The 15,544-nt window shown below is 40.0% G+C and overlaps 1 protein-coding gene across 1 annotated transcript in view; it reads left to right on the forward strand.

The window, feature by feature from the left end:
• Positions 1–15,544, forward strand: part of PHF12 (PHD finger protein 12) — a gene marked incomplete in the record, with an annotated part of 410,674 nt that overhangs the window by 339,103 nt on the left and 56,027 nt on the right. The window contains 1 exon segment of the mRNA XM_053706179.1: positions 6,396–6,497. Coding sequence (XP_053562154.1) covers positions 6,396–6,497 — 102 coding nt within the window.

Below are 15,544 nucleotides of genomic sequence, written 5' to 3' on the forward strand. Positions count from 1 at the left end.
GTCACAGGATCATCTGTCCCAGGGAATGTGTTTACGCAGGCCAGTTCGGTCATAGTGACGACGGACGCCAGCCTATTGGGCTGGGGTGCAGTCTGGAATTCCCTGAAAGCACAGGGTTTGTAGACTCAGGAGGAGGCGCTCCTCCCAGTTAAATATTCTAGAACTGAGAGCGATATTCAATGCTTTTCAGGCGTGGCCCCAGCTGGCTTCGGCCAGATTCATAAGATTCCAGTCGGACAATATCACGACTGTAGCATATATCAATCATCAGGGGGGAACAAAGAGTTCTCTAGCGATGATAGAGGTTACCAAAATAATTAGATGGGCAGAGGCTCACTTTTGCCATCTATCAGCAATCTATATCCCACGAGTGGAGAACTGGGAAGCGGATTTTCTAAGTCGTCAGACTTTTCATCCGGGGGAGTCGTGTTTGCACAATTGATTTAGCAATGGGGCACACCAGAATTGGATCTGATGGCGTCTCGTCAGAACGCCAAACTTCCTTGTTACGGGTCCAGGTCAAGGGATCCTCAGGCAGTACTGATAGATGCTCTAGCAGTACCCTGGTCGTTTAACCTGGCTTATGTGTTTCCACCATTTCCTCTCTTTCCCCAGAATCAAACAGGAGAGAGCCTCTCTGATTTTGATAGCACCTGCATTGCCACGTAGGACTTGGTATGCAGACCTGGTGGACATGTCATCTCTACCACCATGGACTCTGCCACTGCGACGGGACCTTCTAATTCAAAGTCCGTTCAAGCATCCAAATCTAATTTCTCTGCAACTGACTGGTTGGAGATTGAACGCTTGATTTTATCAAAGCGGGGTTTCTCTGAGTCGGTCATAGATACCTTGATTATGGCTCGAAAGCCTGTCACCAGGAAAATCTATCATACGATATGGCCTAAATATCTTTTTTGGTGCGAATCCAAAGGCTATTCATGGAGTAAGAATTCCTAGGATTTTGTCCTTTCTCCAAGAAGGATTGGAGAAGGGGCTATCAGCTAGTTCCTTAAAGGCACAGATATCTGCCTTATCAATTCTACTGCACAAGCGTCTGGCAGATGTTCCAGACGTTCAGTCGTTCTGTTAGGCTTTAGTTAGAATCAAGCCTGTGTTTAAACCTGTTGTTCCGCCATGGAGTTTGAATTTAGTTCTTAAAGTTCTTCAAGGGGTTCCGTTCGAACCTATGCATTCCATAGATATTAAGCTTCTATCTTGGAATGTTCTGTTTTTAGTTGAATTTAGTCTGAATTATCTGCATTGCAATGCGACTCGCATTTCCTTGTTTTCCATGCTGATAAGGTGGTTTTGCGTACCAAACCTGGATTCCTTCCTAAAGTTGTTACTAATAGGAATATCAATCAGGAAATTGTTGTTCCTTCTCTGTTTCCTAATCCTTCCTCTAAGAAGGAGCGTCTGTTGCACAACTTGGACGTGGTTCGTGCTTTGAAGTTTTACTTGTAAGCAACCAAAGATTTCTGTCAAACGTCTTCTTTGTTTGTTGTCTATTCTGGAAAACGTAGAGGTCAAAAAGCTACGGCTACCTCTTTTGTTTTGGCTGAAAAGCATCATCCGTTTGGCATACGAGACTGCTGGAAAGCAGCCTCCTGAAAGAATTACAGCTCACTCTACTAGAGCGGTGGCTTCCACATGGGCTTTTAAAAATGATGCTTCTGTTGAACAGATTTGTAAGGCTGCGACTTGGTCTTCGCTTCATACCTTTTCCAAATTTTACAAATTTGATACTTTTGCTTCTTCGGAGGCTATTTTTGGGAGAAAAGTTCTTCAAGCAGTGGTGCCTTCTGTTTAACCATCTGTCTTGTCCCTCCCTTTCATCCGTGTCCTGTAGCTTTGGTATTGTATCCCACAAGTAAAGGATGAATCCATGGACTCGTCGTACCTTATAGAAGAAAAGTAAATTTATGCTTACCTGATAAATTAATTTCTTCTATGGTACGACGAGTCCACGCACCGCCCTGTCATTTTAAGACGGATTATATTTTTTTATTTTAAACTTCAGTCACCTCTGCACCTTGTAGTTTCTCCTTTCTCTTCCTGTACCTTCGGTCGAATGACTGGGGGGTGGAGCTAAAGGAGGAGCTATATAGACAGGAGGATAATATCCCACAAGTAAAGGATGAATCGTACCATAGAAGAAATTAATTTATTAGGTAAGCATAAATTTACTTTTTAATCAACTTTTTAATTTACTCCTATTATCAATTTTTCTTTGTTCTCTTGCTATCTTTATTTGAAAAAAGGCATCTAAGCTAAGGAGCCAGACATTTGTTGGTTCAGACCCTGGAGAGCACTTGTTTATTGGTGTGTGTGAATTTATCCACCAATCAGCAAGAACAACCCAGGTTGTTCACCAAAAACGGGCCGGCATCTAAACTTACATTCTTGCTTTTCAAATAAAGATAGCAAGAGAATGAAGGGAATTTGACAATGGGAGTAAATTAGAAAGTTGCTTAAAATTGCATGCTCTATCTGAATCACAAAAGAAAAAATGTGGGTTCAGTGTCCCTTTAAGACTTTAGATTCACAAAGCTTATCTGGGGGCGGGGCAGTCTCCGCCTCAGAGAATTACAGTTCAGTCTACTAAATCAGTTGCCACCACTTGGGTTTTCAAGAATGAAGCTTCAGTTGATCAAATTTGCAAAGCAGCAACTTGAACTAATTTGCATATTTTTTCTAATTTTACCATTTTTTGGGGGTTTGCTTCTTCGGAAACAACCTTTTGGTAGAGAGGTTTTTCGGACAGTTGTCTCAGCTTGATTCTAATTCCTTTGATTTGAGTTTTTTTGAAATTTTCAGAAAACCTAATTTTTGGGGGTTTAATTTCTCCGCGGAAATAGCTGTTTTTATTTATCCCTCCATCACTAGTGGCTCTGTGGATTTCCACATCTTGGGTATTATATCCCATACGTCACTTGCTCATGGACTCTTGCCACTTACATGAAAGAAAACATAATTTATGTAAGAACTTACCTGATAAACTCATTTTTCATGGTGGCAAGAGTCCATGAGACCCACCTTATTTTTTGTGGTTATGGCTTTTTGTATAAAGCACATTATTTTTTCCAGTTCCTCTTTTTGCATGCTTTTTCTCCTTCTTATACACCTCACTTCTTGGCTATTCGTTAAACTAAGGTGTGAGTGAGGTGGGAGGTGTATTTATAGGCATTTTGAAGTTTGGAAAACTTTGCCTCCTCCTGGTAGGAATGTATATGCCATAGGTCACTAACTCATGGACTCTTTCCACTATTAAATAAATTAATTTATCAGGTAAGTTCTTACATAAATTGTTTTTTAGTGCCTCCTCAACCAAGTATTCTGTACATATTCTTTATTTCCTAACTTTGGAGGTGTTAGGGCATTTTGCGAGAAAGGTTAGGGAGTAAGTCAGCTTAAATGCATTCCCCAATCCTTTTGTTACTTGTGGACTTCCACATCTTGGGTAATATATCCCATCAGTAACAGCTTGTGGACTCACACCACATATATGAAACAAAACATAATTTATATAAGAACTTACCTGATAATTTCATGGTAGCAAGAGTCCACGGGGCCCACCCATTATTTTTTGGGGGGGTTATGATTTTTTTGTTTAAATCACATCTCTTTTCCTGCTACCCTTTTTTTTTTTTTTTTTTTTTTTTTAAATGCTTTTGCGCCTTTAACACATCACCGACTTGGCTATATGTTAAACTGATGTATGTGGGAGGGGTGTATAAGTATTATACTTATATAAGAATATAAGTATTTGAGGTTTGATAAACTTTGCTTCTTCTTAGAAGGAATGTATTTCCCATCAGTAACAGCTTGTGGAGTCTTGCCACCATAAAATAAATTAATTTATCAGGTAAGTTCTTACATAAATTATGTGTTATTTTAAAACCAGCTCCAAAACCGCACATAACTACAAAATGCAATAAAACATGTTCTTTATCCCATCATCCAAATTTAAAAATGTTTCCTATTCCTTCTGCAAATTTAGAACTCAGGAGACTATTCCTAAGGTATCCACTCTGGCTCAGCGAAGTACAATGCTTTTGGAGGATAGCACCTCTTTCAGGGATCCCGTGGATAGAAAGTTTGAAGGCTTTCACAGGTGATCCTTCAAGTTTGCAGGCTTTATGCTTAAGCCAGCTTGTGTAGCTTGTGTTGCTGCAGCTACCACTGTCTGATGTTGATGACCTTTCAAAATAGCCAGAATGAAACAAAAACAAGCTCGTCATCCTGATAGCTCCGGCTTGTCCTCATAGCATTTGGAATGTTTATCTAAATCAACTGTCCTTGTACCCACCTTGGTAGCTTCCTCTCATAAAATACTTTTTCTCAAGAGCTTTCATTTCACCAAGATCTATAAATTTGTCTGCCTGGCAAATAGTTTAATATGATATGGTAATTGATACATTGATTCAAGTCAGAATCCTGTCACCAGGTGTATATATCACAAGTTGTGCAGAACCTTTGTATCCTAGTTTTCTAGCAAGGATACCATTGGAATTAATTTTGGATTGCTAGAGTTCTCGAGTTTCTACAGGACAGTCTGGAGAAAGGCATATCACCCTGTTCTCTTAAAGGTCAGATTTTGGCCTTATCTGTTTTATATCACAAGAGAATTGACAGAATCCCTGATACCCAGAACTTTGTTCAGGTCTTGATCGGGATCAGACATTTTATTTATTTTCCGACAAGTTTTTCCATGGATTCTTAATCTGGTTTTGAGGGTCCTTTTTAAAGCCTCTCCATTTGAGACCATGCATGGTTTAAACTTTAGACCTTCAGTTGTTATCCTGGAAGGCTCTTTCTTGTGGCCATTTCATTAGCCATGAGAGTTTTTGGCACTATCAGCTCTATCTTGCAATACTCCTTTCCTGATTTATTTATTTTTTTCAATCTGCATAAGCTATTTTAAAAACTTGCTATTCTTTTCTTTCTAAGGCTTTGATTCATAAACTGTACCTAGTTGCAGGAAAAACACATCCCTGAGCACATTACTGCTTATTCCACTAGAGCAGTTGCCACTTCTTAGGTCTTGAGGAATAAGGCTTTCATAGACAAGATATGTAAGATGGCTCCATTGTCCTAATTACATCATTTTATATAATTCTACCACTTTGTGTATTCCTCTTCAGAGGCTGCTTTGTCAGGAAAGAACTGTGGGTCTGATGTACCTACCTTTATGTACACGCCAACTGTTGTTCTGCCCTATTTTATGGTAGTCTTGTGATATTCACTGCTTGGATATAAGATACCACATAATGCTGCAAGTTCAGAAGACAAGTTCTTGTTTTGCACTTCATTTCCCTGCTTTGTCGTTCCTCCTTTTCTGTTTCCCTCCATCTATTTGGCTAATATATATGAGGGTTTATGTGAAAGTGGGAGGGATTAAAGCTCTGGAATGTAGGATTGTTTTTTCCTCCTAGTGGACTAGAGTGTAATCCCACAACTGATGCCTGGTGGACTCTCATCATCATGAAAGTAATTAATTAGGTAAGCATAGATCTTTTGTTTTTTGTACCTAATAGTTTTTGGTATTCATGATCTTATTAATGTAATGGAAAGAACACAGCACATTATATATATTTTCAAGGGTTGTGTTTTTGCTTTTGTCTTTTAAGAAAACTTCTAGTGTAAAATTAAATGCTTGATTGGCTCACTTGCCATTTATGCCTCAATTTGCCTGTGGATGTGACTATATGTGACTATAAACATAATTAAGACATTCTCAGGCATTAAACTTCAGAACTACTGTGGACCTTTGAATAAAACGTTCTTTATTATTGGCCATTAATTTCTGAAAGGGTTAATGTATATTATCACCAACCATAGCAAGCCATCCATTGCTTATGACACAGTATTCAGACTTTGGGCTGGTGAACATTCTGCTCCCAACATATATCTTTTTTTGGCATGCATATAGAAGAGCAATATTTAAAATTGTTAAAAATATTTTTGCCTAAAAAAAATATTAAAAGCTATTGAATCAGATACTGCAGTCTCCATTATGCACTTCCTGCTAATGGGCACTGTCAGATAACATTTTGAAATACCCACTTCTTTTTTTTTTTTTTTTAAAGATGAAATGAAGAAATAATTACTACAATAGTGTTAATTGTTATGTATTCTATAAAGGGCCATTATAGTGATAAGATTACATTATCTGATTTGTTGGCACATGTAATTTTATCACTAGGACACGGCAAAGCTGTTTTTAAACCCCTGAAGTGCACTGCTGACTCAATCTGCGGAACTAGTCGCACAGCAGTGTTGTCCGTCGATAGTGATAAAATAACGAATTATATAATTTAAATATATCACTATATCGCCCTTTTATGATCTGGCAATGTCAATATTTATTTTTCTGGTTTCTGTTTTTACAGCACACAGAAGAGATGTACAGGCTAGGGCTGTTTTTTATCCACTAATGATGGGCGTTGGTGCGCCAGTAAATATGTGTTACAGGACTCTATACATTGGCGCAGGTTAGTAAACTTTTATTCCAGTTATTGTAATATCGTGTAATAGACTGCATTGTACCTTAACTTTTTTTTTAACTCAAAGTATGGCAACATCATATATATATATATATATATATATATATATATAGTGGGTGTGTGTATGAAGCTAAAGCACTCAAGTTATCTTTAGTGATTTTTTTTCAAGCTACAAACATAAACAACGTTTCGGGCTGTGCCCTTTCACAAGCCATGATATCTTTATATATATATATATATATATATGTGTGTGTATAGAGAGAGAGAGAGAGAGAGGTGTGTGTGTATATCCGTGGGAAAATGTTGTAAAGTAAGAGTGCTTTCAAAAATAGAAGTGTTAATAGTTTATATTTATCATTAAACAAAATGCAAAGTGAGTGAACAGAAGACAAATCTGTGTCACCATTTGCCTTCTAAACAGCATCAATTCTTTTAGGAACACTTTCACAAATTCAGGGATTTTGAAGGCATATATTCAAGCGCATGATTAAACAGTTATACTAAACAGGTGCTAATGATCATCAATTTAATATGTAGGTTGAAATACAATCATTAACTGAAAAGGAAACAGCTGTGTAGGATGAATAAAACTGGGCAAGGAACAGTCAAACTCTGCTAACAAGGTGAGGTTTGCTGAAGACCGTTTAATGTCAAAAGTCATATACCTGGCAAGACAGCACCGCAACAAGACACAAGGTAGTTATACTGCATCAACAAGGTCTCTCCCAGGTATACATTTCAAGGTAGACAGGTTTCCACATGTGCTGTCCAAGCTCTTTTTCAGAAGCACAAAGAAAAGGGGCAGCCAGAGACACAGTGGTTTGCTAAGGAAATGTAGTGCAACAGATGAGACACATCATGCTTACTTCCCTTTGCAATCAGAAGATGTCCTTCAGTGCCATCAGCTCAGCATTGTCAAAAACAGTGGGACCATATACTGTCCGGAGAAGTGTGGTCAGAATTAGTCTTCATGGAAGACTTGCAGCAAGAAAGCCATACCTCCAAGGTAGAAACAAGGCCAAGCAACTCAACTTTATACGAAAACACAGGAACTGGGGTACAGAAAAATGGCAGCAGGTGCTCTGGACCAATGAGTCAAATTTGTAATTGTTTTGCGGTAGCAGTAGGCAGTTTGCTAGCCGAAGGGCTGGATAGCTGTAAAGAATAAGGGTCTACAGCCAACGGTGAAGCATAGCAGAGGTTCCTTGCAAATTTGGGGATTTGGTCAGAATTAATGGTCTCCTCAATACTGAGAGGTACAAGCAGTTACTTAAACATCTTCCATTACCGTAAGGGAGATATCTAATGGATCTTAAATTCTGTAGTAATACAGCAACCCTAAACATCACTTTTAATGTTTTGCGTTATTCACCATAGAAAGTAATAGTGGATCTCACAACATTTAACTTACATTTGCTTCTAGTTTAGTAACATTACTTTTCTGAGATGTAAGGGTATTGTGAAATTTTAATAAACTTTATATACATACAGCATTCAAGTTAAAGGGACAGACCGTAAACAGCTTGAGATTTTTATATAGAATATTTAGCGTCTAAACAACTGGGCAATATAGCATCATTATTTTGCCCCATTTTCATGTAATTTCGCTCTTTAAATTGAAATACACCATGCAGACTTTTCAAGGCTAATATTGCTACATATTTATACTTAAGGGGTGTTATCAGCTGCAGTAAAAATTATGTACTTTGTGTTTAGACTTGGCTTATCTGATGTTCTATTGTAACACAACATAAATGTCAAGGTTAGGGTTGCACCAATACCATTTTTTTTTAAGACCGAGTACAAGTACCGATACTTTTTTCAAATACTCACCGATACCAACTACCGATACTTTTTTATGTCATGACAGTTTACCAAGCACAATACAGACTAATAATTTAAGATCACTTCTTTATAATTATGAACTGTATCTCAAAAGACATTTTGAAATAAAAAAAGTTTTATGTGTTTGTTGTCACAAAGTTAACAGAATATGTTTATAAATGAAAATATTACAATAAAATATATTAATAATAGCATTAAATAACAGCTGCAGCAGCTGGGGCTGGAAAGCTACAATTTAAAGCGGTGATTACTAGATGCAATTGGGTTGTAGGGTGCCTATATAACTCATCAATCTGACATTTGTACTTGATACAAAGTAATATAATTTAATTCTGAAAATAATATTGAGGAAGGAGTATTCCTGTAATCCCCTTTGAGAAAAATGGGGCATTTTCATTCTACTGACTCAACAGAAAATAGGGCTGGTCTTCATATTTTTCCAGGGCTGCTTTTTATTCCCAGTCCAGCCCTGGCTAAGGATGTTCCTCAGAGGACAGTATGTTTTGAGCATAATTGTGCAAGATGAGAACTAGCAGTATAACAGGTAATCTAGCAATTGGAATATTTTTTTAAAAGTTAGTGGCAAGTTCTTATAAAGGAACAGAAGCATCTCTGCATGTTCAGCTATAAGTCTGTTTCTGCTATCAGTAAGGATGTTTGACACTAAGCTGAACAGTATTTCACTTTTCACACTACTGCATGGGTCAGAAAGATATTTTTGGGCCATTAAATCTTAGTTTATTAACTGCCTAGTACTTCAGGGGTTTGCCTGAATAAGGTACAGTGATCTCTCCCAGGTAAGCTTCCAGCTGTATAGTATAGCAGCTTTTGGAGCACTTCTCTGACGTACAATAATACAAATAACAGCAATTTGTATTGGCAGAACAGGAATATGGGTAGGAATTGGAGGTATCGGTTTAAGTATCGGTGCATTTGCACGAGTACAAGTACTCATGCAAATACTTGGTATCGGCACCGATACTAGCATCGGTATCGGTGCAACCCTAGTCAAGGTGTTTACTGTCCCTTTAAATCAGTAAGTGCTGCGGATGTAAAATGCTTTGTGAATGAATGAGTTTTGAGAACTTCAGACACCCAAGGAACTCCCCTGTCTCTCCCACTTTTGTTGTTTCCTATCATTGCTATCATTGTGGCACAGTATTGAAGCCTTTTGCTTGAAATGGCAGTTGTATTATATACAATCCCCCTCCCCGGCAAACATATATACGCATATATATAATATACTGCATTAATACTCCTTCTTAAATAAGTGTTTGTTCCGTTATTTATAAATGTTACTTATGAAATTTTGTGCTATGAATAGCTAAATTGATTTAACCCCTTAAGGACCGGGCATTTCAGGCTAAAACTTCCCCCAAAAGACCAGAACATTTCCTTCCTAAGATTGGGAGAGTCTACGGCTTCATTCCTTGCTGTTGGGAAATACAACACCTGGCCACCAGGAGGAGGCAAAGACACCCCAGCCAAAGGCTTAAATATCCCTCCCACTTCCTCATTACCCCAGTCATTCTTTGCCTTTCGTCACGTTAGCAGGTGGCAGAGAAGTGTCAAGAAACGGGGAGTCATGAAAAACGTATCTGTCCTTCGAGATAGGACTGGAGTTTTAAGTAGTCATGTCAACCACTCAGTGAGAGTATTGATGACGGTTAAAGTCTGGCGATGAAGGCAAAGTTTTTCTGCGAAACCATCCAGACTACTGCTAACAGCTCCTAAGCAATCAGTTTTGACAAGTTTCTCTGCCTGCTTTCTCTCACTCAAGTCCATGTCAGGCGTGCTGCTATAAGACTGTCACACTTGAGATGCTGTGTTCTGTTCCACAGCATGAATCTTGGAAGTAAGATTGTTTCAATTTTTACACTTAAAACGCTACAACAGTGTCACAGTGTGGCTCCTTTATACCTTAATAAGATCTCGGGTTAATATCCTCTGAGGGGGTTTATTGAACAGTTGGGGTTAATTAATCAGTGTATTCTTTACATGCTGCTTTGTGTGATTTTTTTTTCCTGGGCTGATAGACTGTGTGTTTTTGGCTGGAACAAAGAGGTTTCACTTTTAAGTTTTTACTTTCGTTTTTGAAAGTGATTCACAGCTCATATTAATTCCTGTACTTGTAATAACAATGAAAGTACTGTCTTGCACTCCATGTGACTGGGTGTGGTCTATTGTCATTTCCACCCTTCCGGCTAAAACTTGAACCTGAGGAGAGCATTTCCTCTGTTAACTGTCTGGGTCTAGGAGGTGGTGAGGACCCCAGCCATTGGAAGTATAAAGGTGCAGTTTTCTATAATAAAAAACGTTTTTATTTGTGTCCTCCTGTGGGTATAACCTGAGCTATGGAGGACTCTGACATGTTAGAAGGTACTCCTTCTGTACTAAATCTAACCTGTTTATATTGTGAGAAGGCTGTGATTTTCCTGCCCACTCAATTCTGTTCCACATGCCTTAACACAGTTATAAAGTCTAAGAAGGGAGACAAGCCTGCTTAAGGCTCTTAGTCCCTCTGAGCTGTCTACCTCTCAGGACTCGGCATCCCATGAGATGATTACCCTTGCTACATTATCCACTCCACATGCAGTTCCCCGTAGCACATCTAATCCTCTATCCGGAGGAGGCCTTCTTCCTGCGGACTTTGCTGTGCAGTTACAAACTCAAGAATAAAGGTTAAACATAGCTCTCCTGAGCTGGCGTCATCTAAATATTTATTGGATTTAGCTATTATGTCCCAGTTATCCTATGATGAGTTAACCTCTGTAGCTTCAGAGGGTGAACTTTCTGGGTCGGAGTCCTTAGCGTCTAAGCCTCCTGCTGTGGGGGAACCATCCTTTAGATTTTAAATTGAGCACTTGCGTTTTTTATTAAAGGAGGTTCTGTCTACGCTGGAGGTTCTGTCTTCGCTAGAGGTTACTAGATACTGCGCTGCCTGAAGAACCTATGATACCTAAATTAGACAGAGTTTACGAAGACAGGAAAGTTCCTTTGACTTTTCCTGTGCCGGTTAAGATGGCAAACATTTCCCCCTTGTCTACTTTTAAAAAGTTGTTCCCGGACTCTCAACTCGTTTTGTGGGGCTCCATTCCTAAGGTGGATTGTGCTATCTCTACGTTTGCTAAACGTACTACTATACCTCTTGAGGATAGTTCTTTGTTCAGAGAGCCGATGGATACGAAAATAAACCTTTCTGAAAAAGATGTTTCAACATACAGGATTTTTGTTTCAACCGGCGGCTGCGGTTGCTGGAGTGGCTACCTACTGGTGCAACTCTTTATCGTAACTCGTGATGGAGTCTCCCCTCGAGGATATTCAAGAGAGAATTAAAGCTCTGAGAATTGCTAATTATTTTATCTGTGATGCAAACATGCAAATTATTCGCCTAAATGCAAAGGCCTCTGGCTTTGCGGTCCTAGCTCCATTATTTCTACGGTTACCAGAGGCAAAGGTGCCTTCCTACCGCAAGATAAGAACAAGTCTAAGGGACGACAATCTGCTAGTTTTTGTTCTGACAAATCCCAATGACAACAATCCTCCAAGCCTGAGCAACCCAAGAGTGCTTGGAAGCCGGCTCAGTCCTGGAATAAATCCAAGCAGAATAAGAAGCCCGCCGATAACAAATCCGCATAAAGGGGTGTCCCCCGATCCAGAAACTGATTTTGTAGGGGGCAGACTGTCTCTTTTTTCAGATGCCTGGTTCAAGGACATACAGGTTCAGGGGGTCCTGGAGGTGGTATCTCAGGGATGCAAGATACGCTTCAAATCTGATCCGCCAAGGAGCAGATTCCTTCTCTGGAATCTGTCTACCAGACCAGAAAAGAGGGATGCCTTTCTAGGGTGTGTTTGGGATCTATCCTCCTTAGGAATTTTTGTCCCGGTGCCTATCGAAGAAAGAGGTTTGGGGTTTTATTCAAACCTTTTTCGTGATCCCAAAGGAGGGAGTAACTTTCTGCCCCAATGCTGGACCTAAAGTGCTTAAACAAATGTCTGTGTCCCTTACCTCAAGATGGAGACGATAAGGTCCATCCTTCCTTTAATTAAAGAAGGCCCAGTTTATGACCACTATAGATCTGAAGGACGCTTACCTTCATGTTCCAATCCACAGGGAACACTTTCATTTCCTGAGGTTTGCATTCCTGGACCAGCACTTCCAGTTCATTGCCCTTCAATTTGGCCTAGCTACTGCTCCAAGAATCTTTACGAAGGTCCTGGGGGCTCTTCTAGACGTTGCCAGAACTCAGGGTATTGCAGTAGCCCCATACTTGGACGATATTCTGGTGCAAGCACCATCCTTTCGTCTTGCGGAAGAATTCTCGGAGTTCCTTCTCAGTCTTCTTCGATCACATAGATGGAAGATAAACTTGGAAATGAGTTCTCTTATCCCAAGTACCAGGGGGGAATCCTGGGTACTATAATAGACTCCATATCCATGATGATATTTCTAACAGACCAGAGATGTTGCAAGCTAACTTCAGCATGTCTTGCCCTCCAGAGCTCCTTGAGTCCTCCTGTGGCTCAGTGTGTATGGAGGTGATTGGTCTCATGGTGTCCTGCATGGACATCATTGATTTTGCCAGGTTCCGTCTCAGACCTTTACAACTTTGCATGCTGAGACAGTGGAACGGCGATCATATAGATCTGTCTCAACAGATTGTATTAGACAGTTGGTCGAGAGAATTGTACTCTTGATGGCTCTGTCCAGATCACCTGTCCCAAGGGACATGCTTCTTAAGACCATCCTGGGAGATTACTACGTACACAAGTCTATCCGGATGGGGAGCGGTTTGGGGTGCCAGGAAGGGGCACAGGGGTTGTGGACTCAGCAGTCCTCCTCCCTCCCGATCAATTTTTGGCCACTTCTTGGTTCGTCCCAGTTTATCAGATTCCAATCAGACAATATAACCTTGGTGGCTTACATCAACCATCAGGGGGAACGAGATGTTCCTTGGCGATGAAGGCAGTATCTCAGATTCTGGAGTGGCAGAGGCCCACAGCTGTTCACTGTCAGTGATCCACATTCCGGGTGTGGACAACTGGGAGGCGGATTTTCTCAGCAGGCAATCCTTCCATCCAGGGGAATGGTCTCTCCATCCCGAGGTGTTTGCAGAGATATGCAGCAAGTGGGGGACGCCGGAGATAGATCTCATGGCATCCCATCTCAATACCAAACTACCCAGGTACAAGTCGAGGTTGAGGGATCCCCAAGCAGATCTAATAGATACACTAGCAGTGCCCTGGAGGTTCAGACTCATATCTTTTTCCTCCATTACTGCTTCTTCCTCGAGTTTTGGCCCACATCAAGCAGGAGCGGCTATCAGTAATCCTGATTGCTCCATCATGGCCGCGAAGGATGTGGTTTGCGGATCAAGTGGGGATGTCCTCATCTCCTCTGTGGTAGTTAACTTGTCGCAGAGACCTGCTGATAAAAGGTACATTTGTTCATCAAACTCTAGATTCTCTGAGGCTGACTGCGTGGAGATTGAATGCTTAGTCTTAGCCAAGAGAGGTTTCTCTGAGAGTGTCATTTATACTCTTATTCAAGCTCGTAAACCAGTTACTCAGCGTATCTACCACAAGGTGTGGAGGACCTACTTATTCTCGTGTGAAGAGCGTGGTTTTTCCTGGCTGAGAGTTATGGTTGCCAGGATCTTCTTTTCTCCAGTATGGGCTGGAGAAGTGCCTTTCTGCTAGTTTCCTGAGACTAGCTGAGCTTCCAGACGTGCAGTCCTTTAAGGCTCTGATTAGGATCAGACCTGTGTTTAGATCTGGGGCTCCTCCTTGGAGCCTAAATCTTGTTCTTTGGGTTTTGCAACAGGTTCTGTTTGAGCCTCTGCATTCCGTTGACATTAAATTATCTTGGAAGGTTCTCATTTCTTTCATGTAATTAGCAAGAGTCCATGAGCTAGTGACGTATGGGATATACATTCCTACCAGGAGGGGCAAAGTTTCCCAAACCTTAAAATGCCTATAAATACACCCCTCACCACACCCACAAATCAGTTTTACAAACTTTGCCTCCCATGGAGGTGGTGAAGTAAGTTTGTGCTAGATTCTACGTTGATATGCGCTTCGCAGCAGGCTGGAGCCCGGTTTTCCTCTGTGCAGTGAATGTCAGAGGGATGTGAAGAGAGTATTACCTATTTGAATTCAATGATCTCCTTCTACGGGGTCTATTTCATAGGTTCTCTGTTATCGGTCGTAGAGATTCATCTCTTACCTCCCTTTTCAGATCGACGATATACTCTTATATATACCATTACCTCTACTGATTCTTGTTTCAGTACTGGTTTGGCTTTCTACTACATGTAGAAGAGTGTCCGGGGGTAAGTAAATCTTATTTTGTGACACTATGGTTGGGCACTTTTGTATAAAGTTCTAAATATATGTGTTTAAACATTTATTTGCCTTGATTCAGGATATTCACCGTTCCTTATTTCAGACAGTCAATTTCATATTTGGGATAATGCATATGAATAAATCAATTTTTTCTTACCTTTAAATTTGACTTTTTTCCTGTGGGCTGTTAGGCTCGCAGGGGCTGAAAATGCTTCATTTTATTGCGTGATTCTTGGCGCAAAAATTTTGTCATTTCCGGCGTCATACGGAAGTTGCGTCATTTTTTTGACGTTTTTGCGCCAAAAATGTCGGCGTTACCGGATTCGAGCGTCATTGTTGTCTCCACAATATTTAAGTCTTATTGCTTATTGCTTCTGGTTTGCTAGAGGCTTATTCATTGGCATTTTTTCCCATTCCTGAAACTGTCATTTAAGGAATTTGACTAATTTTGCTTTATATGTTGTGTTTTCTATTACATATTGCAAGATGTCTCAGGTTGACCCTGAATCAGAAGTCACTTCTGGAAAATCACTGCCTGATGCTGGATCTACCAAAGTTAAGTGTATTTGTTGTAAGCTTGTGGTAACTGTTTCTCTGGCTGTTGTTTGTGATGAATGTCATGACAAACTTGTTAATGCAGAAAATATTTCCTTTAGTAATGTTCCATTACCTGTTGCTGTTCCATCAACATCTAATATTCAGGGTGTTCCTGTTAACATAAGAGATTTTGTTTCTAAATCTATTAAGAAGGCTATGTCTGTTATTCCTCCTTCTAGTAATCGTAAAAGGTCTTTAAAAGCTTCTCATGTTTCAGATGACTTTTTAAAAGAACATCATCATTCTGA

This window comes from Bombina bombina, chromosome 3 (assembly GCF_027579735.1).
Source record: "Bombina bombina isolate aBomBom1 chromosome 3, aBomBom1.pri, whole genome shotgun sequence".
In the NCBI taxonomy this organism is placed as follows: Eukaryota; Metazoa; Chordata; class Amphibia; order Anura; family Bombinatoridae; genus Bombina; species Bombina bombina.